Raw genomic sequence first — 26,947 nt, 5'->3', positions numbered from 1 at the left:
GAATTGTATCCCCTAGGAGACATAAAGTTTATAATAATTGAGATCAGTCTATATAGATTTTCTAGATTTAATTAATTGTATAACAGCCAACTTAACCAGGATCAGGTTTGGAAACCCTGGTATAGGATCTAGCATACATGCATTACATATCTTCATGTTGTGATGTTAATTCCTTTTTGCCATTAAACTGGGGTTAACTTTTATCTCTTTGTTTTTCCCCCTTAGACCGAACCGTGCTGAAAGAGGAGAGAGAAGTACTGAATGAAACTGAAGAGAAAGATCAGTTTGAGAATCTTCATGATTTCGTATCTGGAGAAAAATCTTTTTGTTCTTTAGAGTCTGAAAAGATTTCTAAACAAAAAAGTGCTCAAAAGACAGGAACTATGAGTATTTTCACTTGCTGTCAGTGTGGAACGAGTTTCAAACGCCAAGCACACCTTAACAGACACATGAGAATACATACTGGAGAGAAGCCTTACTCATGCAAACAGTGTGGAAAGAGTTTCAATGACACAGGAAACCTAAACAGACACTTGAGATTTCACACTGGAGAGAAGCCTTACACATGCATACAGTGTGGAATGAGTTTCACTGAAAAAAGAAGCCTTAACAGACACATGGGATTTCACACTGGAGAGAAGCCTTACACATGCAAACAGTGTGGAAACAGTTTCACTGAAAAAGGAAGCCTTAACAGACACACAAGATTTCACACTGGAGAGAAGCCTTACACATGCATACAGTGTGGAACGAGTTTCACTGAAAAAGGAAGCCTTAACAGACACATGAGATTTCACACTGGAGAGAAGCCGTACACATGCATACAGTGTGGAACGAGTTTCACTGAAAAAGGAAGCCTTAACAGACACATGAGAGTTCACACTGGAGAGAAGCCTTACTCATGCAAACAGTGTGGAAACTGTTTCACTGATAAAGTAAACCTCAAGATTCACATGAGAGTTCACACTGGAGAGAAGCCTTACACATGCAAACAGTGTGGAAACAGTTTCAGTCAAAAAGGAAACCTTCACAAGCACATGAAAATTCACAATAAAGAGAAGCCTAACAGATCCCCTTAGTGTGGACAGAGTTTCGGTCCTTGTTTTGATTGGTTACTCTACAAACATATACCTCTTTGTTTCTCTGCAACCACATTGTTGAAACCACAGTTCCAGTAGAGGTCAAAAGTTTACACCCCCCCTTTCAGAATCTGCAAAACGTTCCCTTGTCAAAACAATTCTAAAGGATTCCAATAAGAATCCTATAAAGGGCTCTTACAATGATAGACATTCTAATTCACATTTTAAAGCAATGTGTTTTGTCCATGGTACACTTTACCGTGTCAACTAGCTATATTGTGTTGGACTGAGCTTAAAGGGCATATTGCAGGTTAGAGACTCCGGTGAATTGATGTATAGAATAATAATGTAGGAACCAGATTTTCTTTAAAATATACTTCAAAATACGCTATTACGGCTTCTGGAGTCGTTTTTGTGAGAGAATTTTACTTCCGCATCTGAAAAACTGCCAAACCGGCAGTGACGTCACGACAGGGAGAGCGTTCAATGTAAACCATAGGAAAACAATGGATCGCAATGACTGTTCGGATGCAGAGAACATTTAAAATGTTTGTCGTATGATGAACCACAGACACAAATATGAGCCGGCTATGTGGCCAAGAGAGCAGGGACATGCCAGGATTAAACAGAACAACGGTCAAAGGAGACAAATTAAGTTGTAATGTGAGGAGAACAGGGCAGGTGTCTGAGAGAGATCAGTGTTAGCTGACCATATCTAATCGGGCAAAATAGCATTGCATTTGCATAGCATTGGCCATCTCGAAGTATTGATTCTACTTACCAGTAACACAAACGAATAATCGTTGATCAAGCGTGTCATACTCGTTAATATCCGACGCAAATGTTACGTGATATAGCGGGTTCTTATTACCGATGTGCTGTCTCTGACTCTGCACTTTGAGGCTTGCTGTCTGAAATCCAAATAGGTTCTACAGATAGCTTATATGCATTTCAGGCAGGGGCATGAGTAAGTTTATGGTAGAGATTTATTACTCTGAGCAAAATACTTGTGCGTACAAATAAACAGTCAAATGTAATCTCAATTATAGTTTGACTATATTTAGGTCACAAATACCTATAAAGTAAAACTTTTTGATGCCATTGGTATGAGACAGTTAATATTGACAGCATACAGTCAAGTTGTGCGCTGGTATTCATCCCTTACCTGCATGTGTTGTGTCAGCTATTTGATAGTTTACAGAGGAAGGTTTGCTTTATAAAGATTTTGAATGGCCCCATTTTGGTGACAATCAATAAAAAAAGAATCACAATCACAAATTGTCTTACTGTATAACATTTTTTATGAAGTTTACAACATATATATCAAGCAGATCTGCATTTATGGTTAATTCAATTCAGTTTAATTTATACAGCAATAAATCATAAATATTATTTCATAGTACTGTTAATACCCAGCTTAAAACGCAACATTGTTTGTATTTTTGTGTTCACATCAGGTTTTTAATTGCATTGCATGTTTTTCACTGTGCGCAGTCTCTCCCTTCGTTCCGCTCTCTCTCTCTCTCTCCTTCTGGCAGAGCTTGATTGGGAACAGCTGCAGGAGATTGCGTGGCAATCGGGAGCGTTGAATTCCCGGAAACAGAGCAGTGTTAAAAAGCTTCTGTTGGGAGCGCATGGTGAAGCTCCGTCGTGTGTCCTCTGTCTCCTGCCCCAGACAACTTGAATGCAATTGTACTGTGTTGTGACTAACTTTGAAACTCTGTGTGAGTAAGTTGTACCGCAGAGCTCTTGCTCTAACGCGGCTGTGTGTAATATTCGTTTCTTTAACTCGCAGTTAAGTTTTTACTAGATATTCGTTGACTGTTTTGATTATTCGTTATTTTGAATAATATTTCGTTAATATTGAAGCAAGTAGGTTGGGGATTTCCATTTTTCTTTGTGTACAAACTTTTCTCCTGGTTTTGGGCTAGTTAAGGAGTTAGGGAAGGCTGCCTGTATTTCTTTTGAGAGTTTTGTTTTTGATAGGCAATTCAGCTGTGAAATCCTTAGTTAGTTTTCCTTTATTTTTTTTTTATTTTTTTATTTTTATTTTTTGGTCTTTGATCCCCTTCCGAAGTGAAAAGCTTCTACCATTCAGTCTGTAACAATAAACGTCTCTTTTTGTGTGTAGCTTGAAATTATCTTTGTGATCATTCTGAGCTGGGACAGGAGAGAGGGGTGTTCTTTTCGTTAAAATTCTATTTCTCCACTTATCTTGTACCGGCCTCTTAACCTAGACTGGGAGGTCGTAACAATATATATGTATATATATATATATATATATATATATATATATATATGTATGTACCAAACATATACTACTGAAAGAAAACTATTTTCAGTGTGGGTATCACACTAATGTGTTATATTAGAGGTGGTTAATAACAGCTGGCCTCCACTGCTTCAGATCTTCACACATCCTTGTGTCTTGCAATGTCTCCCAAAACCCTAAAAACACACATTTCAAAAAATTACAAATTAGCTGTGCAAACAATGTGACTAAGCTGTAACTAGACTTGATGACTATAATATTAACAAACTCAGGATAACTGCAGTTATGGCTTCTCATATGGTTTTCCTGTAGCTCAGTGGTTAGAGCATGGCAGTAACAATGCCAGAGTCATGGGTTCGATCCCAGGGATTGCAAGTACTTAAAATGAATGTCCCAATGTAAGTCGCTTTGGATAAAAGCGTCTGCCAAATGCCTAAAGGTTAATATGGTACCGTTTTTACCAGGTTCTTAAATTTACATTGCTAATGCCTACAAGCTAGCTGTGGTGTTTTACCACGACTTATACACATCTCGTTGTGTCTCATTATTTAAATAAATATGTTCACGGATTTGGTAGTTATGAGAGGAAAAAACAAGATTTACGGTGCCCAGTTCAGGTTTTCGTCGAGCTGCATCTCTGACGGCTTCGGACAAACCACAGGCGGTCGGCGGTTCTGATGAAGGTGTTTTGTGAACCGAAGGAACTGCTCCAGCTTTGCGCCTCGCTTGGTTCTTGCCTCAGCATCCCATGATAAACTGCATCATATCGCCGGGATGATAATCCTCCGGCGTAAAGTGAACGCGTTTTTCGAAGCAGATGCATTAGTATAGGCTCGTCTCTTGGCCCGCACAAACGCACCCAGATACGAAAGATGGACCGTCTTTTTACTGTAAGTAAACCTGTGGACATGATGTCCTGACAGGCTGGAGTTTGTGCAGCCTCCATAAACGAAATAATTCACCATGACGATGATCAATTGAAATTAAAAATAAATACTGAAAACACTAACTCAGGACTGCTCCTACTGAATAGCAACAGAGGTAGGCGAACGACTCCCTCTCGTGACGTCATATGACGCGGTGTGGAAAAAAAGATGTTTTTGAGAGCGGTCAAGGAAATCATCACTTTGTCTACTAAATTTGTGCCCTTACGTCTTGTAACGCACTATGCACTTTAAATCCAAACATATGTGTGTTAGATCCTATACCCTCAAATCTACTGAAAAAGGTATAATGGCCTTTCACCTTATAAATTTTAAAGGGTCAACAAAATCTTTAACCGGTTTAAAATTCAGCAGCTAGAGCACAAACTAGTTACACTGATCGCTGCCTGCATCATCTTAGTCTGAGGACTGACTACACAGGGAATAAACAGTTAATGGCCACAGCATTTGCCAAATTCTATCTGAAAAAAAAAAAAAACTTAAGCAGAGCTGGTCCGCCCTATAGGCAAAGGACGAATGTTGCGTATGACCCTTGGAACATTGCAGCTGTGCAATTAATAGAACTTTATTTTATTTATTCATTTCTTTTATAATTGACTTAACACTATTATGAAAACACAAGGTTAGCTTTAATTTAAAGTTTGTTTGAAATTAGATTTGTTTTATAACATGCAGTTGAAGAATAATTAGGCAAAACAAATGTTTTCGTTAATAAAAAAGATTTAAAAAGAAACACTATGAAACGTCCTATTCATCATGTTTATGTATTTGTCTGCTTGACAAGACAATACAAAGTTGTGTATCTTGTATTAGAGCAGGTAAAATTCTCTCATACAGACCACTGGATGTTCAACATGGCACCTGATGGCAGAACTCTGAGAATTAGAGAATTAGAAATGTTGCTCTCCACAAAGATGGCCAAGGCTATTAGAGGTTTCGGTAACACCCTGAAACCGAGTTACACTACAGTGGTCAGGGTCATACAGAGGTTTTCAAAAATGAAAGCTCACATTTTGCTGAAGACAACCTGTCCAAGAGCATGAATTACTAGACCATGTCTGATGAGACTATAAGATGAACTTGTTTGGCTCAGATGGTGTCCAGCATGTGTGGCGATGCCCTGGTGAGGAGTACCAAGAAAATTTTGTTTTGTCTACAGTCAAGCATAGTGATGGTCTGCGGCAGCATGAATGCTGCTGGTTCTGGGGAGCTGCAGATCATTGAGGGAAACACGGATTCCATTATGTACTGTACAAATTCCCTCCAGAAATTAGGTTGAACAGCAGTTTTCCAACATGATAACGACACCAAACACACCACCAAGAGGACAGCTGCCTCGCTGAGGAAGCTGAAGGTGATGGGGTGGCCAAGTATGGCTCCAGACCTGAACCCTACTAAGCAGCTGTGGAGCATCCTCAAGCGGAAAGTGGACAAGCACCATATGTCTAATGTCCAGCAGCTCTGTGATGTCATTAAAGAGTGAAAGAGGATCCCAGCAACAATCTGTGCCGCTCTGGTCAATTCCCCTTCAGTCGAATCACTTCGACGTTACGTATGGGAATTCGCTTAGAATCCAATCATCTCAGAGCCTTAAACAAAAGGCCAATGAAAATTGGCGAGTGGCATTTGCATGACAAGCCACTCCTCCATACATACGGGTATATAAGATGGTCATGCAGCCAGTCAGTCAGCTTTTTCGCTTCAGAGCCGTTCATGCTCGAGCCTACAGATCGACTAAGAGACAAAAAGAACCGAAAGAGTTCCTGCTCTCTCTGCTGGTGTGCTGCCAAATCTAAAAGAGTGAACAACATTGTTTGGCAGCCACCAGCAATCTTCCTGCGGGCTACCGTTTTCACTGAAAAACAACGCTGCCTGCATTCCAGCGCGAGCCGGCGCGTGCACAGCCGCCCCGCGGCTTTCCCTGGGCAGACCGGGAAACTAAAAGAGCAATTTCTCGCGGCCGTAAAGCGTTCTTTTCAGAATGTCTTTTCGGCCGTGCGCTTCTGGGTTTCCTCCCGCGGACGGACATGATCTCTGCCTCATGTGTTTGGGGAGTGAACACGCTGAGGCAGCGTTCATGGATGGTGCGTGCCCTCATTGCGAGGGTATGTCCATGGCCAAGCTGAAGTCCCCCCGCTCTTTCGCGAGCCGGCTCCCTCCTCCCTCCTCCCGCTGCAGGTTGTTAAGCCGTCAATGCTTTTCGGCCACCGCGGTGAGGCGCGGGGGGACTTAACAGTAGCTGTGCAGAACGCACCTTCGGCCCACAAAGCCCTGCGGTCATCTGTCACACAGTGTGACCCCAGCGGGCTGAGCGTGTCCTTAGGTGCTCCTGCGGAGGATGAGAAGTCAATCGCAGCGCCAGAGGGAGAGTCGGATGGCGAGGCAGAAGCACCGGCGGCTCAGCCCCCTGCAGAGGTGGTCGCTCCGTCTGACGCTGATGCTGAGCTTTCGGCTATGCTTCTCCGAGCCGCCAGGGGGATTGGTTTGGAGGTGCCTTCGGCTGATCCCTTGAGGCTGGATGATTGGTTCCTCGGGAGGGCTCCCGCAGTCCCCCCCGGTTCCTTTCTTCCCGGAGGTGCATGAGGAGCTGAAAAGAACCTGGCGGGCCCCCTATTCATCTCGGTTCCACCCCAGATCCTCTCCCCTCACCACCCTCGATGGCGGGGTGGCCAGGGGGTATGTGGTGATCCCTCAGGTGGAGCACGCTATTGCGGTGCACCTGTGCCACCACCTGGCGGGATCGTCCGCATCTCCCGTCCAGGGCGTGTGAGCGTTCGTCCGCCCTGGCGGGCCGCGTTTATCCTGCTGCTGGACAGGCCGCCACCGCCTTGCATGCATACACTACAGGTGTATCAGGCACATGCTTTAAAACAGCTGCACGAGGGTGGTCCAGACCAAGGGGCAAAGGAAGAACTCCGCACCGACTTCGCCCTCCGGGCCACGAAGGTCATGGCACGTACCCTTGGCCAGGTGATGTCCACAGCCATGGTCCAGGAGCGACACCTGTGGCTGACTCTGGCTCAGATGGCAGACGTCGACAAAGCACGCTTTCTTGATGCTCCCATCTCCCAGTGCGGCCTCTTCGAGGACTTTGCCCAGCAGTTCTCGGCAGTCCAGAAGCAGAAGGAGGCCATCCAACACATTCTACCCGGTGGCCCAGCCTCCTCCTGCTCGTCGCCAAAGGCACCCCCCGCGACATCCACAAAACCTGCTCCATCCCCGGCTGAACTCCGCGACGCAAGGTTAAAGAGAGAGGCAACCAGACGTCGAGCTGGCCGTGGGAGAGGTGTGACGCCCGCCTCTCAGTGACCTGCCAAAAACACCCGCAAGAGATCTGCGAAGCATCCCTGATGCGGCAACCCAGAGGTAGAGAGGATTGTTCTTCAGGGGACGAAAACATCTACGTCCCCGCTCCCGGTGGAAGGCCGGGGGTTTATGTGTACTTGGACGCTGCCAACTTAAAAAAAAGAGCAATTTCTCCCACTTCTGGGGCCTCGGCCCCGTGTTCCCGTTCCGGGCGGCACCAGACTGCCCTCTCGGAGCCGGACTCGGAGCTGTCTTTTGCCAGTGCGGGAACCAGGGAAGAAGGTAAGCACTGTTTCACACAGTCACACTCCTATCAGTCTAACCCTTCCCGTTCCTCCCTCAGGCTGCCTCACCACGGTCACGTCGGTCAACGTTCCCTTGATACCCCTGGCGACGCGCTTGGAAGCTTGGCTTCAGTTTCCCAGCCCCTCGCGGTGGTTGATTCGGACGGTACGTCACGGTTATGCAGTTCACCAGGCGTCCCCCCCAGGTACAGAGGCGTATTACAGTGATGAAGTCAGGGCTCTGCAGTCCCTACTTCATCGTGCCCAAAAATAGTGGTGGGTTAAGACCCATCCTGGATCTCAGAGTCCTGAATTGGTCCCTTCGCAGGCTGCCGTTCATCAAGATGCTGACAACGAAGCGCATGCTCACATGTCTGACCATGCTCATTGTTATCACCAATGGACTAACATCACGTAGCTTCACACTGCACCGGGGGACTAGACAAGGATGCCCACTCTCCCCTTCACTATTCACCATCTTCATTGAACCACTAGCAGCAGCTATCCGTCAAAACAGTTACATTAAAGGAGTTCAAACATTAAATATACACCATAAAATAAGTCTTTATGCCGATGATATTTTATTATATTTACAAGACCCCCCCTCATCATTACAAGAAACGATTAAACTCATTGATTCATTCTCAAAAATTTCTGAATACTCAATCAATTGGAGCAAATCTGCTATACATCCATTACACTCTTCCTGCTTAGATGTGACATCCCAGACACCACCGATTCCTCTGTGCACCAATTATATCACATATCTAGGTATTAATGTTTCCCCCAGGCTGTCAGAGTTGTTTGGACTAAACTACACACCATTACTCAAAACAATAGAAGATGATCTTCATCGCTGGATGAATTTACCACTATCTATTATGGGCAGAATATCAGTAATTAAAATGACTGTACTCCCGAAATTAAATTATTTATTCACAATGATTCCAACACAGCCCACCATTACCTGGTTTAAATCACTAGATTCAATAATTACCAAATTTTACTGGAAAAACAAGACCCCAAGAATCAAACTCACTACTTTACAGAAATCAAAAACACAAGGAGGACTGGAAGCACCACATTTTTATCATTACTTTTTGGCCAACCAGCTCCAATATATACATAAATGGATTCACCCTAACCCATCAGAAAACACATGGCTAGATGTTGAACAAACAATTTGTAAGGACATTAACACTTCAGAATTACCCTTCCTTAACCGGACAATCAAAAAACATTACTGTTATAAAATGCCAACAATAGCTGCAACTCTGACAGCCTGGTGGAAATTTCACCAAATAACAAACTCCACGCTTGCACCATCTAAATTCACCCCGATTTGGAATAACCCAGATTTTATAGTTAACAAGAAGCCACTTAATTTACGCACATGGGCAGAAAAGGGCATAACACAACTTCAGCATATCTTTTTAAATAATAACCTGGCACCATTTTCCCACTTGGTCCAGAAATACGGTATTGGGAGTAATTGTTTCTTGGAATATTCACAAATCAAATCATCAATTCAATCAAAAATTGACATTCGTACAACTAATCTAGACCTTTCACCTCCAATCTCAGAACTAATTAATATATCTTTCTTAAAAAAAACTACTCTCCAAATTATACAGGTTAATATCAAAATCAGACAACACATTGAGCCTACCAAACGCAAAATGGGAATCAGACTTATCCATTACTCCTGATGCCGCTTTCTGGACACAAATCTGCAAAAATATCTACTTCATGACAAAAAATGCCAACCTGCAACTTATACAGTATAAAGTACTTCATAGATTTCATCTAACTGGACGCAAACTATTCAAAATGGGTTTTACTTCAGAAATATGCACTCATTGTACACAAAACACTCCAGACACCTATTTTCACGCCATTTGGCATTGCACCTCAGTTAAAACATTTTGGGAAAACATAACTGGCTCACTATCAAATCTTCTGGGATGTCACGTCCCACTGTCTCCCTCCCTCTGTTTACTAGGCGACATATCACTAACCAACTTAAATAATACAAACACTCAGTTGCTCTTAGTGGCCCTAACTATCGCCAAGAAAACTATCCTCATGAACTGGAAATCAAGGAATACTATACATATTGCATCTTGGAAAAACTTACTAATAGAGTACATGTCCATGGATAACCAGTTCACTTCAATCACAAAAAATACATCAGAATTACACTCCTCTTGGTTATCTCTTGTAAACTTCCAACAATCATGAACCCACTCACCACTTTTTGTCTGAAACCACCATCAAAATTACAACCCTCTTGGTTAAATCTCATAAACAAGCTGACCCTCTTTGTCTGAAGCCACCCTCAACCATACAACTTCATCAATATCTAGAAGAAAAGAAAAATAAATAAATAAATAATAATTGAGGGGGTAAAGAGGGTTAAGAGGAGGTAGCAACATTGTTGTAATATCACACCTAATTAAGTATTTAAGTTTATTTAAATTATTAACATTACACACTATTATTATCATTATTAATATAAGTATAATTTTTATTTTATTTTTATTTTTTTTCTCTTATTCAAGCTCGCTCTCTCTTTTCTTCAACTCTCTTCCTAACACCACATCTACCCCCCCCCCCTTTTTATTTTGTATTTGTTTATTAATTTTTATTTATTTTTTTCTCCCCTGTTTTCTCCTTTTCTGCCTCTGGGCCCCAGTTGGCTGTGACATCTGTGACCCTGTTCTATGTGGCTCGGATTGGCTGCAGGTGGGTGCACTGGGAGGCCGGGGTCCTTTTACCTTCAGATTACCCTGAGTTTATTGCCACTGATTAGCACTACATGTCTGGCTTTTTAATGCTTTATACATTAGTTGACATACACATACATATACATCATGAAGAGAAAAAAAAAAAAAAAAATTACACATAGGGTAAGTGTGACTGCACAGGGATAGTCCCACGCTGCACGTCACACTTTTCTTTTAATGCATCTCACATTAGTTGAACATTCATCTATCACAAATAAAAAGGGTTAAATATTAAAAATAAAAGTACAAACAAATAGGGTAAGCTGAACATGTGTGCATGGTGGCCCGGGGGTGGGAGTTAGGGCCCTGTGCCTCCACGGCACCTCTACTAGATGGCCGTCCGGGTGACGTGAGCAGGGGATTAACTGGGCAGCTGTGTAATAACTCAATAGTGTTTTTTTTTTGTTTTGTTTTTTTTGTATATATATATATATATATATATATATATAATAATAAGGAATACCTTATTTTTATTTTATTTTATAGATATTCTATTTATATATCCTATATATTACTAAATTACTATATTAATAGAATTGCCCTCTTCTTGATCCTCAAACCTCCCCTCATTCTTGATTAAAGTAGTTCATTTAAAATGTTATTATTATTATTATTATCATTACTATTATTATTAATATTATTATTACTGCCATTTATCATCTTCCTCACCCTGACCACTGAGTACCATTCACACCCTCCATCCTCTAATTTTTGTTAATACTACTATCATCATTTTTATTATTTTTTTTATTATGTCTGTGGTACTTTTCTACATGTTCCCTTGTGTTCCAACCTCGACACAGTTATAATTACCACTTACACGCACACTCACATGCACACACAAATCATGTTTACAGTCATGTATGTTTTGTTGGCCTTTGATGTATCACCTGTAAATAGTATATTTGTTGGCAATAAAAAAAAAAAAAAAAAAAAAAAAGTGACTGAAGAGTAGAGCCCTGCATTTGAGCCCGAGCCCGTCGGGGCCCGACTTTTTTTTGCCCCTAGGGCCGGGCTTCGGGCCAATTTTCACGTCATAACTTGCAGACATATCGGGCTTCGGGCCTGCTTTAGAAAAAAAACTTAAAAAAAAAAAAAGTTTAATGAGATTTCATGCGTGCGTCCCCGGAAGCGCCAGTGATGTCTCGCGCATAGCAGAGTATGAGCGGAGCGCGGAGTGGAGCGGTGTGATTTTGAATGGAGGAAGGAGCGGATTTTTTTAAAAGTCGGAGCGTCATGGTTTTCACTCTCTTCAAGAGCGCTCCACCACCGCTGTTTAGCTTGATAGAGATGGATCACTCAAATCAGAAATAATGTGATCTGTAGGTAAAATAACTGACGAAAACGCATTATTTTCATTACAAACTTTGCACTGGATAAAGCAGCAATACACTTTTAATGCTGACAATTATTAGCTGTGGTCGGAACAAATATTGCACACTATGTTTGAAACTCTCCTGTTATTTTATTTTATTATATTTTATGAACAGGACTGTTACATTTCAAACATACTTAATTTTTTTTTTTTTTTTTTTTTTGACGCGGAGCGGTGTTTCTGATATCAGTGAGCGAGGAGTGGAGCTGGATTATTAAATGCAAGGAGTGCGGGGGAAATTGTTGCCGCTCCACTGTGCTCACATACCGCATAGAGATTTTCAGCCACGTGGTAAAGTTGTGTTTTTGAAGTTTTCTATATTATTATTTATTCTTTATATATTTGTTCAATATTCGTTTACTTTACCACTGCGACTTTGTATGTTCCGGTTTTGCGCAGCAGAGCTGCCTGCCCTGTTCGAAATGCCTTTGTTCTGAGATGGTGATAATAAACTTTAAATCTAACATTTTGCTATATTGATGTTTGTTTTATATCTGTGAATTGCATTGTAGACTAGTCAAGTGTTGATTTGATATATAGGTTAAATTGAGTAAACACACTGTGGACCACATACCGCTTGGATATCGATGTCACTTAAAAAACTAACTTACATTTAAAAAACAAACAAACAAACAAACAAAAAACTCCAAACTTTTCTCTAAATTGTTCTGATAAAAAAACCGAAACGAAAAAACATAAACTTTCTATTAAATACGAAATCTGGTCTATTTTAATGGCTGTAACAGTATAAGCTGTTTGGCGGAAAAAAAGACGGGCTTCGGGTCGGACTCGGGCCAAAATTTTTGATAAGCTGTCGGAGACGGGCCGGGCTACAGCCTGTGCGTCTCGGGCCAGGGCCGGGCTAGGGCTTAGATTTAAGGCCCGTGCAGGGCTCTACTGAAGAGCACCAGAGGGTTAAGAGAAATCCTACATGTGCACTCCGTGTGGAAAGAGATTCAGTCAAAAAGGACCCTTTAAAAACACATAAGAATTCACTGAAGAGAAACCTTTCACATGCCAACAATGTGAATGAAGTTACAACTGAAAAGTTGTAAAAACTAGTTTAAATGTTTGGATGTCTGTTGCTTCCAATGGGTTGAATTTTAAATACGTTTCCATAAAACTATAAATTATGATAACAGACAAACTATTTATCAGCAATGAGCGTTGATTAATCCCATGTTGTAGCAAAAAATAAATAAAATAAAAATGAAACCAAAGCAAATGCACGTGCAACCAACTGAGAGCGTTATGCCGCATTCCAGGCAACCCGTTACCCGTGTTTTTCCAAACTTCCACCCGTGAAAGTGCACTGGAAAGGCAGTCAAACCCGTGAATTCCCACCCGTGAACTCGTACTAGATCAACATACTCGATGTTCTGAGTTCTGGTGTAACATAACCCGAGAAACAACAATATCAGCCTCTAGGGGTGAGGTGTATATGCAAGTGGCACACGATGGAAAAATAGAGTTTAGGACAATATAACTTTGCAATCAAATTATTAATTATATAAAAATAATAAATGTGCTTAGGCCGTGTGGCGTGACTTGCCTGGAATGCTACAAAGTCCTGAGTTGTGGTTTGAAGACGTGATTTACGAGCTCAAAAACCTGCCTGGAACGCAGCATTAGTGTGTATCCTGTCGCAAAATGTGGCGAAAAGTCCTACACAAGGGGAATAGTGTAATCAAGGTGTGTACATGTCTTCCATAATGCGACTAAAATAGGAATACTCCACCTGTCTCGATTTGTGTTTACTCCAATTATGACTTTAGTCAGATTAAATTAATTAAAACATCAGTTTATCACTTCTTAATCAGAGTATTGTCTTAATCACGTTAAAATCGGAATATTGTTGTCCGTGTAAACATACTCATTGAGTGATTACAGTAGATTCCCTCAAATTGTGACTATGTAGAGTATGTCAATCAATTCCATGTGTTGATTTCTCTGAATCAAAATATTAGTCAAACTTTCACCTTGCTGGCAACAATGTAACTGGAAGATTATAAATGAATTGACATCAACTGAACAAAATTACTTGTTCCCAATGATTGTATGTGTATTTTAGCTTATTGTGACTTTTGGCATACTCTTTTCACCATACTATGCTTTGGGACACACTTATTGTAATTTCACATACTATTTAGGAGGGATGGTATGAACACTTGGACGCAGAGATGGTTCTTTGATCTCGCAGGGTTGTGTGGTTCATGGAGCTCTCAATACTTCCAAACAAACCAGCGCTGTCAATACATTTGAATGAGTTCAAGCAGGATAGTCGACAGCTTCACTTTACAGGTCATTGCAGTACTTTTTGGTGAACTTTACAGCATATTAAATCAATTAAATTTACAGTACCATTTTATTGAGAGTGATGGAGAGGCAACATTAATATTTTTTTTCTTGCATTTAACCCTCTCAGGTATTTTTTGTATAGTGACCATACATCTTTTAGTTAAATGTTGTATATTTTAGTTAAATAATATTTATTTCATATTTTGGGGAGATCTTTTGGTAATGAATACCGCAATATTCAGTTAAAAAAAAGGTCTAAAATGTCCATTATTTATATTACAGTTTAGAAAATGTATCTTACAGTGTTACAGGTCATACCTACTTATTTTTAAGCTTTGCATTTGAATAAATATTTAGACATGATCAGACACTAGGTTTTCTTTAACATGAATTTTAAAAAGTTAATCATAAGCATTCTTTTTTTTCTCAATGATACCTGTATAGAACAATGATACTAAATACACACAAGTGGTTACTGGTTATCAATTATATTTTACAGCATTGATACTGTTTCCTTCATGTACTCATTTGATTAAATTGCAATACATCAAACATTCAAATGCATGCATTAAGATGGATAAAATACAATACTAATACAGTATAAGTACTTTTTCCAACTGAATCCGGATGTCATGGTCTGTAACTTCCTCCACTGCAGACTTGAGCAGCAACAGGGCATTAATTTGACTTTAGAGCCTCTTTAAGAAGAAATGGATGGGCAACAACTCCCTGAACCATAGCCATTGAAATTATTTTTTCCAATGGTCCTATAGAGTCCTTCTTGCACAGCTTTAAAGGAAAATGTGTGATAATTTACCCATACATAAACAAAACCTGCTTTGTCCATTAATACAAAGTAATTGTGAAATTAACCATCCCCATGCAGCGCTAATGACCATGATACTGGCCCTTCAAATGTGAACACATCCTCTCTGTAAACATTTATCATATTTGCTTTTGAACAGGGCTTTGCTCAAGAAGAGGTGAATGGACAGGAATGTCTTGAACTTCAGGCAGAGATGAATCCACTCAATAGTTTTGGTCTCTCCATATTCTGTGAGTGGTCCGATGATGTAGTCTCAGTGTCATCGTCCTGCAACAAGATAGACTCAGAATTAATGGATAATGGATTAATCCCTCAGGAATTGTTTTGTTTTAACATAAAGCAATAAGGTTAATCATTGTGGTATTAATCTAGCATGATATTAATCTAATTATAAGAAAGGATAACCTGATTCAGTTCACTACATATTAGTGTTTTCAAAAGAATTTTACAAATGTAATGATACCAGCATTGTGGTCAACAGACTCAACAGACTACAATGATAATTGCTTCAAAAACTTGTTGTAAATACACATATTTCATGCAATGAGCACACAGATATACACGTTTGTGAAAGACATGCAAATAACATTGAAATATATTTTAATTCGCGTTAATTGCTTATTCATTGCTTATACCCTACAAGTGTGTGAGAAGTTTTACTTTGTTAGTTGTAATAACTATGTTGTATTCTCAGATGAGCTCTCTGGTGTGCTCTGGTGGAGACTAAAGCTATGCCTGCCATCTTCCCAGATAAACATACATGGTAGTCTAGTTAGAGTACAATACATGGCTAATTATTTCAGTTAATTGTGTTTTGATGTAGCCTATGCTTTAATAAAGGATATTGTATGTCACTCTTTTATTTTTATTTTGCATTGGTAGCACACACTGTGTGGTTATCTTCCCAAAATATGTTTCCACTTCACTGGATCAATGAATGTATAGTGTACCTGCTATTCATGAAAATTTAAGAGACTACAATGTTTTTGGATTTTTATTTTTTTTTATTTTGCTGCCATCACTTGGCTTTGGAGAAAAAAAAAAGATGACTATACATTGTGTTATAATCATGGTTACAGTGTCAACTGCAATCACTTAGTTCTCTTTCTAGTTTCTGGATATCCAAGTCCAGTTTCCTCAGTGTCTTGCGTTTAATTTCCATCTCAGGGTCCATGTCCTGCAGCTTTCTCTTCTTCACTTTGATCTTGAGTTCTGCCAGCTCTATCTGTCTCTTAAGATGCGTGGTGTAGAGAGGTCTGACAGTTTGTGAATTCTGTAAAACACATCAATTAGCACAGCAGGATTTTTGTATAATGTAGATTTACTTAAGGCAATACTCACTATGTTACCGGGCTGCACTGTTACAAATATAATATTTTCTATTAGCACCACATCGCTGATTTCTTATCCATTATGGACTAAAAATTTCCATAAAATCTACATGATACCTCAAGCCTTCTGGAGTCCAGCATCTCATCGTCATCAGAAGTGCACTCCACTGCTGCAGATGTGTCTTCCCTCTGCCATACTCAACAGAACTTGTATTAATATCTTTGACAGGACATGCCAAGCCTATGATCTTAATGAAGAGTACTCACCGGACCAGAGTCTGCTGGCTCCAGAAGTGTAAGTGTGTTACCAGACACTGCAAGGTAAGGCAAAGTCAGACAGTCCACATAACAAAATCTAAATATTTGATTGTTTTCATGTGCAGTAGTACAGCAATAATGTACCTTGTGAGAAGAGCTCAGTTTCTCCTGCTGCTGTCTCTCTCTGGATCCCTTCCATCACTGGCTTCTCTTTATTCAGCTCCTCTGCTGTGGTCAAGTCTTGGGTTGGAGAGACACCTCCTGTGCCAGAGATATGAGCCTTTTTAAATCCTAAAATCAGTACAAATAAAATATTTCAGCAAACACTATTCAGCTAATTTGTAAATTTCTTCAGCTATCAAGTCACTTACCAGCCGGCAAAATGCTCTTTTTCTTAATCTGGACTTGCTGCCAGGTCCTTTTTTGGCCAGAAATTTTAGTTCTGTGAGAAGAATGGATAGGTAAAAGATCAAATAAATTAGCTAGACTAAAATGTAAAAAAAAAAAAAACTAAATAAAGATAGATAAGAGTAGAAATATGAGATAGGTAAAATACTTGTGCAAAGTGGATAAGTGATTGCAATTAAACCTCATGATAAATTTATATTTAAAATGATAAAGTAACATTCATGTCCACTGCTCATATTTAAGACAAAGTGTACAATTGTTCATTTGTGGAAATGACACGTAACTCCTTGAATTTAAATCATGATGGTTTCAGTGGAGCACTGCTTCTTTGGACTATTAACACATTCAGTCAGTTCACTATTGTCTACTAGGCCTTTTCTGTTTTATTATAGCATCTGTATTTTTCCCTTTTTAAACATTTCCATTAGAAGCTGTTGTTTAGTTGGTGCATGGGTTTTATCAATTTTTGCATTGATTCTGTGATCGATCTTGTGGTCTGTTTAAGAATGCTGTGAACTTGCTCTTATCCCAAATATCTCCACCTGTTGGACTAAGCCAGGATGTGCTGATTAAACTATGGAAATATGTGCCTTTTTGTTATCTCCTTTTGTGCAATACTCTGAAAGCCTCCTCAATCTTCATTCCTCACCTCCTCACCTCCTCACAGTGGTTCAATTGGAGTTCAATCAAGAGCAGTGAGGAAATGAGGAAGCATGAATTTGAGTATTGTGAGAAGCACCCCTAGAGGTTTCCAAGCAGGTGTTCGCTGGAGCTGGTTGGAGCTCAACTGTTCAGGACTGTGGCCCTCCAGGAACTAAGCTAAATTGTATTGTGTAACATTTCATACCTGCGCCCATCTGGTTTGGTGCTCTCTTTTTGCTGCCATGTTGACAGCTGATTTGCTGTGAGCAAAAAAAAAAAAAGGATTAGTTATTATTAGGATTCAAATGTATGCCAAAGAACAGTTTTCATTGAGTCTGAGGTCACATTGTTCCTTGTTTATTGCACTGGCTTCACCCAAAGTCATCTTTGAAACACCTCTTGGACATTTAAGTGCAGCTCTTTCTCTTTGAATGGGAAAACTGTTCACTAAACTTATGATTAAATTTCAAATTTGAAATCACCAATAAAATCTGACAGCAACTGTCTCGTAACAGTTTCTGCACCCTTGAAGTCATATTAAAATGCATTAAATAAAAACATCTGAAAGTGCAGTTTAATATATAAACTTGTTTAGCTACAGGACATATTGTATTGAACATTTAAGTATTGGTGCTGGCCAATGCATCTTACCCTGTAAAATATGCTCAAAATGTATGAGCATTTTTTCCATCAGTCCATGTCCCTCAGGTGGCAACTCAAGGGGGCACTGAACCTCTGCTGTCCACTTTTGGGTCTTGGAACATTTGCCCAGTAAAAGAAGAGGGACATATCCAAGAGCTTTAAGCTTTTCCATCTGAAATATAAGAATGTCAAAAAATACAGATTTTAAAAATGATTTGTAATAAATCTATTTAACCTCATGTTACTCCAAACCAACACTTTTTTTTTTTTTTTTTTTGCTGCAGGCTGCATTGTGACTTTGCCAAAATCTGGAAATAATATAAATTAATTTTAATTTGAACTGTCACAGGAATTAAAATGTATTCATGTGCATGTAATGTATTATGTTCACATATTTATATGTAAAACAATGTAATTGTTTTTATAAAGAACAAAGTGTGAGGTAATGAATTTAGGATGTTTAGGCATTCGTAGATATTTCTTACCATGACAGATACATTGTCAAGAACCTTTGATTGATTCCGAGACTGAATAGTAGTTTTTGCCCACTGTTGGGCTCGGGCACGAAACTTTGCCACTCGTACCGATTGTCTGTGTTTAAAATCAAGCAGTTTTCCACACTACAAGAAAGAAACAAAACACATTAATTAATGAAATGAATGCAATACCATATAAAAAAGCAGTGTTAATTACACACAATCACCTTAACACAGCGCCGGTTTCGGCAGTTCATCTTGGTCCGGCAGTGGGGGCATTGGCGCACAGTTGAACCTGGTGTTTTGACTAAAACTAAAACAACACAAAATTGACTAAATTTGACAGAATAACAGACAGACATCACATACAAAACTTAAGTTAATTAAAGATAAATTAATGAGTATTTTTTAAAGGTACATTGATACAATATTTTACATTGTTGTCTGATATCTACATATTAGGTATATGGCATAGGAAAGGGCATAAATTCTCCAGAAATGGTTTTACTTGTCCATTTACAACCCTAGGATTTGTCCCTAGAATGAAATGTTCAGTTATTGCCTTATTTGGGAGGTTTGCGAATATTAATGAGGAGCTGTTTTTGGAATCAATGAGAATAAAACAAGAAAAAATAGGTAAGTAAAGGTTTACAGACAGGTCTTAGACTAAGTCAGGATTAGGCCATAGTTCAGTTAAGACATGTAAGTCATTTTTATAAATGTACCTAGAAACAAACCATACAAAACAAGAATATTGATATCATTTAAGATCAATCATTGCAGATTCATTTCAGTTGAAACAGCTCAAACTTACATTTTAGTCTAGGACATTTTTTGCCATTTTTTTTTTTTTCTAGAGCCAGGCATTTTAATTGGGATCAAAAGAGTTCAGCTTTGAGAATGAAAACCTACCTGTTTGTTCCTCAGTATCTTCAATCCTCATGTCTTTACTCTCCTCTTCAACAAAGTCCATCTTGGTTTGTTCCTCAGTATCTTCATCTTTGACTCTGAATGTTTCTTCAATCTTCATGTCTTCACTCTCCACTTTGATGAATGCCAGTATTTCTGTGTTTGGAAACTTTGTCCTGTTTTTAAGATGAGAATAATAAAGATGACAATATCCAGTTAGACCTGTAGTAAACTCAAAAAAGAAGATCAGGAGACTGAGTGAATCTTCATCAGATCTTGGTTGAGATGTTACTGTGTGCAGACTGACTAAAGCCCTCAATCACTGGAGTTTTAGACAGATTTCAGGATCATCATTAGAAGATAAAATATGCAAAGGATGTAAGCAGTTTCAGGAATTTGCCCAGATTTTCAGCGACTCTAATCCAATCAGCAGAACTATAGACTCATTATCACAGAGATCAGGGAAAGTCTCACCTTCAGCCTCTGCATTCATATTTAACTCGGATATTGATCAGAAACAAAGACACCAATTAAAGAAATGAGGCAGAAACATCAACAGCCAATAAAGACAAAAGATGACACTTACCATCATTTCACATTCATGTTCACACTCTCCTAAAGATAAATATATTCATTTAAAATTTAAATGCCATCCATCTTTTCTGCTGCTTTTCTAATGAATGTTTTTTTTTTTTGTTGCAGTAATTATTCTTTAGACACCCCTGTTTTAAATAACTATCAGCCTAATTCTGTGTTTACTTTAACCTAAGGTACTAGAACATTTTGTGTTCAGCCAATTAGTCTTTTCTAATTAAAAGTACTTCTGAAAAATTTAATTCAGGTTTTAAGTCTATTCATGGCACTGAGTCTGCTTTGCTGACTCTTAACTCCTGACTGATGCTTTTACACAACTTTTTATGCAATCATGTAAATCCAAATAATATAAAATATCGAGGTTTAATAAACATTCAAATCACCTAAAGAGCTTTCCTATTTTTCAGATATAGTAATCAAGTACTGTGTATACTCCAGTTGACTAAGTTTGGGTATAAATAAAGACATATAAATTTGCCTTTATGTATAAAGAATCTTAAAGTATTATGTTATTAACATAATCTCTATTTGTACTTTCAAATAAGAAATATTTACTTTTTAACACAGGTATATAAAGTAATTTGTTAAGGCACTCAAAATACTCTTTTCCAAATTTATGATTGGATATTTACTATTTATTATCATTTCATTATCATTGTCATATTTCACAACACTACGGAGCGGGAAACAGGGAGACAAGGAAACGCAGGAGTGAACTTAAAACAGTCTTTATCAGACAAACTAAAACACAACTCAGGAGTACAACAGGAAGACATTCACTCAGATGATGTAAGACATCGGAGGAGAAAACCAGAAACAGATCACTCTTAAATACTCAACTAAACGAAGGAAAGACAAGACACTCCTGAAATCAATGGAGACAGGAACAGGAAAACCAAATATAGGCATTAGAAAACATCAGGAAAAACAAGGACAAGGAGCTCATGGAAACAAAAACAAACACAAGGACAGTCCATAAGTGTGACAATCATTACTGCAAAAGACTAAATTATATTGGCTGAAATGAAATTATTGCCTACGAAATTCAGCAGAAAAGATAAATGTTGAATTCTAAATGAATCTCTTTTGCTTTAGGTGTGTGTGAATATGTAAAGTGAGACTGTCATCTTTTGTCTGTGATACTCTCCATGTTTCTGCCTCTTTAATTGTTGTGAATGTTAATGCTAATGAACACTTGAGTTGTGTGTGAATGTGTCTTTCCCTGATCTCTGTGATCATGAGTGCTATAGTTAGAGTATAGTATAGAACTGATCACATCCTTTGAATACTGTGTTTAAGCTTGTGATCTGAGAGCTTTGTCTTCATCTGTAAGAACGGCCTCCTGAAATCTGAACAAAACTCAAGTGATTGAGTGTTTTAGTCAGTCTGGATGACCACAGAGACACACAGGACCAGCTCAATCAAGATATGATGAAGACTATGTCTCCTGATCTTCATTTTCCTGCAGGAGTATTAAACGTAAACATTTAACTTCACTAAAATCATAACACTAATACTACATAACATATTTTATTTTATTTTTTCTGATAGATGTACTTCTAGTTAAAGGTTCTAATAAACTGTTTATTGTGTCTTGTATTTATTACCCAAACATTCCACTGTTAATAAGAGAAGATTTGGAGTAACAACTGAATTTGTTGGCATGTTTGTGCCAATTAAGGAAACTGAAAAGGTAATAATAAATGAATCATATTCCTTTACACTGCAAAAACTGTATTAAAAAAAATTGCTTACATAAAAGAACATTACCACTGAAATCAGTAAGATCAAATACAGACCATATTATCATTTCCATCCAATCCTTACAGAAGATTTGTTCATTTTCAGTGTGGATCTGTTATTAATGACTTATGTTTGTAAATAAATTTCAAACAACTGAAAACTGAAATCTTAATATGTCACTTTTTGTATTATAATCATATTTTAGCACAGATTATATAACAATAAAAAATAATAATAATCTGGGGAAATGTAAATCATATTTCATTATAAATAAACTTCTTTAGTGGTAAATAGAAACTGACACAAATATATTTTTGTGTCCTCATTTGCCCCAATAGCAAAAGAAAAATAAAATGACAGTGTTTCGATGATTTTCCAAATGATGAATAAATAAATAAATACACAAACAAAATGACAAGAGATTGATTACAATAGTCAAAAGAGTGATAGATCAAATTTGCCATCACATCCTCTTTGTAACAGTTACACAGCAGCATTAACTAGTTTAATGTGAATTTAATGACAATGTATAAAACAGAAAGTATAATGTTATAAATGTACATTTAAAAATAGAGAAAATATTAATAGATTTACAATATTAATGTGGCCTGTATGTGGATGATAAAACAAACAAAAACAAACAAACAAAAAACTGTATGATTATACATGAAAAATGTGTACATCATTCCACCTAAACACACCACCCATGTTACACACAGTTCACATTTGAACCTCTTTTAAACATATTAAGCAGCAAACAGACTAAAGATAACAGTATACACTTTACACAGTATATTCGTGAACACTTTGGATTCACAAATGTGTTGAATTTGAGACGTGTCCTCAATCTCCCCTCTTAACAGCATCCAACACAACAATTACTGCATGTTCTTTCTATACATATAATAAAGTGCATTATTTTACATTATAACAGCCTTCAAAACATGTTCCGAAATAATTTACGCTCAATCTCCGTTCGATAAGGCTCAAATCCTCTCCCCCACCGGAGATCTCTCGCATGCAGCAGCAAAGATACAAAACGAATTCATTCGTCCACTCTGTTCATTCACGCATTACACACAGGTGAATTATATCCAATTGACAGTTTTATTAACTATTTTCTCCTCCCTTGTAGCTGCTGCTTCTAGCGCTCTCTCTGTTTTCCTCTCTGACTCAATCTCACTCTCGTGCATACACTTAAACTCTTAAACAAGTACACAAGTAACTGCATCACGGAGAAATCTTAAAGGGGAAAATCACCAGGATAATTAAATATTGGGCTACTCCTGCCCCGGTTAAATTAATACCTTTAGAAAAGCATCATCATATGGGTACGAAATTCTATTCTATATGCAACATTTTTATGATATATTTGTGATTCCAGAGAGCAGTGCACGAACTGGACTTTTATTTTGGTCCGGTGATGTGACGTCATAAAGATGCGCTGCGCTCCTCATCTGTTGTGAGTCACCTGAAGAAAGGTTTGTGGTTTCAACGTTTTTGTATCAGTGCACACTGTTACATCATTTAATGCATTTACAATAATACAATTAATAAATGCATCATTGTTAAATTTGATGTTGTAATGTTTTATTTAATGTTACTTAAAAGTTAGCCTTTAGTAACAGAGAAGGTGCGTTCCGTTTTGCCCCCTATATCATGAATCAATCGAGTGATGATAAGAAGTGATGAGAAAGACTCGAATCATTTGATTCAAATCATTTGTGAAACGGTTCAGTGATTCGAAACGGTCGATTCAGTGGCACGCGGACTATAAACGACAACAACAAACACAAACGAGTGAATGACAACCGAGAACGATTTCATGAACGTGTAATATACAAATAATATACAAATAATTAAATACCAAATATAACTCAAAATAGCATACGTACATAACGTTCTAATTAACTGTAATTTATTTATATTTTATATATAAGTCTATTAACTCTGACTGTCTTACTAGTGCATTGACTAGTGAACTAGGAGCTGATTGAGACTCACACAGAGATTCAGTTTGCATTGATTTTTCTTTTTATTAATTATTCTCATCTTAAACAGGACAAAGTGTTCAAACACACAGAAAAACTCCTGGAGAATCAACAGAGATCCACGTAACACTATTATAAAGATGGCATTTATTAAAGAGGAGAGTGAAGACATGAAGATTGAAGAAACATTGAAACACGAAGATACTGAGGAACAAACAAAGATGGAGTTTATTAAAGAGGAGAGTGAAGACATAAAGATTGAAGAAACATTGAAACACGAGGATACTGAGGAACAAACAAAGATGGAGTTTATTAAAGAGAAGAGGGAAGAAGCATTTAAAGTCACACAAGAAGATACTGAGGAACAAACAGGTTGGTTTTTATTCTCAAAGCTGAAATTAAAGATATTAATGAATAATGTCAAACAAGTGTAGAAATGTTGAGACATTCGACAGAAAAAAAGCAAACCTTGAAATGTGAGTAGTCATATTTGCCTAATGCATGCTGTCTACGAACAGAACAAAATAGGAGAAAACAGCGTCTTACATTAAAAAAAGCACAAAGAAGCAAGAAGCTACATTTAGTTGTAATTATGTGAGGTGTAAGATTGTAATGTATAAGTTGTACACCTCTATATCTTGTGTGCGTGTGTGTGTGTGTGTGTGTATATTTTTAAAGGAGAGAATAGAGGTGAAGGAGCAAAATATAAAATAAATAAAGAGATAAAGAGAAGAAATTAAGAAAATAATTCAAATAATATCAATACAATTAAGTAGAAAAAATAGATGACCGCTTTTCAGGAGCATCAGAGGGGAGCAGTAGGTATTTCTGACATGCAAAATGCCACTTTTATTATAAAAACAGTTAAATGTGAGTAAATGGTCAAATGACATTAAGTTACCTTTGTGCTGGTAAAAGTTTCGTTTGTACTGCTTCGGTTTTTAAATTATTATATATTACATTATAGGCGATGTCATCACCAGCCCCCCTACACGCTCCAAACTGACCCAAAATATGCTCAATCGCTATTCGGCGAGTACTTGAAAGTACGTACCAATCCGATACCATTTTCTTAAACAAGATATAAGTTATTCCCGCTTGTAAATCAGAATCCAGTTCTTCTTCGCTGCTCAAAAGAAAAAAATACAAATATGCTAGCAGTATGTCCGCTGTTTAGCAGTAAGACTAACGCCTGTTTCACACATACTCCGTCTGCAGTGCGTATGCGTTGCGTATTTTTTTCCGCACCCATGTTAACGGATCAGAGCGTTCACACTGCGCGCGGTTGCTGTCCGTCAGTGCGTTCCAGATGCGGTGCGTTTGCAGCAGTGAAGCGATCGTTTAGGCACAGAGTCTATTTTTGCTGTGCTGGAATCCGGAACAGCAGATTGTTTGTGGGCAAAATGAACATGGATTGACATTAAATTGTAATAAATTCATAATTTACGCACAATTAATGTGTGATACTTTGTACACAGTAAATTAGACAAATAAATCCAATAAAGAAATAAATAAATAAAAAAAGGAAAATACATAAATGAGCACAGTACTTCTATAAAACTTGCATAATGCGATCAGATATGTTTTTTCCCTACAAAAATTACTTTTTATATCGTTGGAGGAAGAGGGGGAGTTTAATCGCATCTGCCAATCACGTGGCGGAACTACAACTACTCAAAACAAGGTGACATGGACGACACTCGTCTAATCGTGGAGGTGGAAAAATACAGAATTCTGTACGATCCGCAGAATTCGTTGTACAAAGATTTGATTGCGAAGGAAAGGGCATGGGAAACCGTTTCTTCGGCTATTGGTGTGAATGGTAAGTTTTCAAATCTTTATTTCTTAAGTGCCATGTTTACGTGTACTTACACTTGCTTCAGCAACTATCATTATATATAAGCGTAATGACTGTAACATTATGCTATTTATGTGTAGGTTTTTCAACATGAATACAAACTGTTGGGCCTATATGTTGTTCGTGAATACAGTAGTGTTTCTCTTTTTATTTATATTCAAGTTTACAATTGTCATAGTCATACATAAATGTTATGTCTAATTAGTATGCCAGATGTAATTTATAAAGGGCTGTCAATAAAGTAGTTCGTTAAAGTTTAAGTGTACATATAAGTGTTAAAATTGTATTCTTCTAATTTTACATGACAATGTATAAATATCAGTCGTTTCAATTGATAGTGTTATATGAATTATTAATATAGAAATGCATATCTTAATATAGTGTACATATCTTTAATATAATACATATTATTACTTCATATTATCAATTTACATGGATATATTCATACTCATATTTACTTTATATTCAGGCAGACAACTATATGAAAAGTTATATATTCAGATATACATCAATGTATTCATATTTTATCCAAATGTTTCCTGTATTTAAAAAAAAAAAAAAATGCTTTCAATATTTCATGTTAAGAAACAGTAAACCTGTGTGGTTTAACATTACAAACAAAATGAGACAAGAGCTGCATAAAATTTTTATTTTTTACTCCACACAAAAATAAAACTATTTACAAGTCTAAATGCCCTGTATGTTCAACACAGGACTACATTTAGGTCCTTTGAGAAGGTTAAAACAAGTCAGATCATCTGCTCTTGCCAGGAAACTCTGCCTTCTGGGGAGTTGAAAAATGTACAAAGCCTCTCGCGAACATCATAGGCTTCCCTGCATCCCCTGTTGCCACCCATATTTCTCACAGGTGGTAGCACTTCCCCTCTTTCTTCAGCTTCATCCAGCCACCTTTGGTTGTCTGAAG

At 38.0% G+C, this 26,947-nt stretch overlaps 2 protein-coding genes across 2 annotated transcripts in view; one reads left to right on the top strand and one right to left on the bottom strand.

The window, feature by feature from the left end:
• Positions 1-26,947, top strand: part of LOC141340597 (uncharacterized) — a 164,792-nt gene that overhangs the window by 7,701 nt on the left and 130,144 nt on the right. The window contains exon 2 of the mRNA XM_073845634.1: positions 226-1,033. Coding sequence (XP_073701735.1) covers positions 226-1,033 — 808 coding nt within the window. The remainder of the gene's footprint in view (positions 1-225; positions 1,034-26,947) is intronic.
• Positions 14,817-23,241, bottom strand: LOC141340718 (uncharacterized). Its single transcript, XM_073845803.1, has 11 exons — positions 23,137-23,241; positions 19,840-20,012; positions 19,155-19,240; positions 18,937-19,071; positions 18,461-18,623; positions 18,015-18,069; positions 17,131-17,201; positions 16,904-17,050; positions 16,769-16,815; positions 16,619-16,690; positions 14,817-16,443 (listed from the first exon to the last, which is right to left on the bottom strand). Exons 2-11 carry the CDS (start codon positions 19,955-19,957, stop codon positions 16,252-16,254), a joined length of 1,086 nt encoding a protein of 361 aa, XP_073701904.1. The 5' UTR covers positions 19,958-20,012; positions 23,137-23,241; the 3' UTR covers positions 14,817-16,251.

Source organism: Garra rufa, chromosome 1 (assembly GCF_049309525.1).
Source record: "Garra rufa chromosome 1, GarRuf1.0, whole genome shotgun sequence".
Lineage (NCBI taxonomy): Eukaryota > Metazoa > Chordata > Actinopteri > Cypriniformes > Cyprinidae > Garra > Garra rufa.
This window is presented reverse-complemented; position numbering and strand designations above follow the sequence as displayed.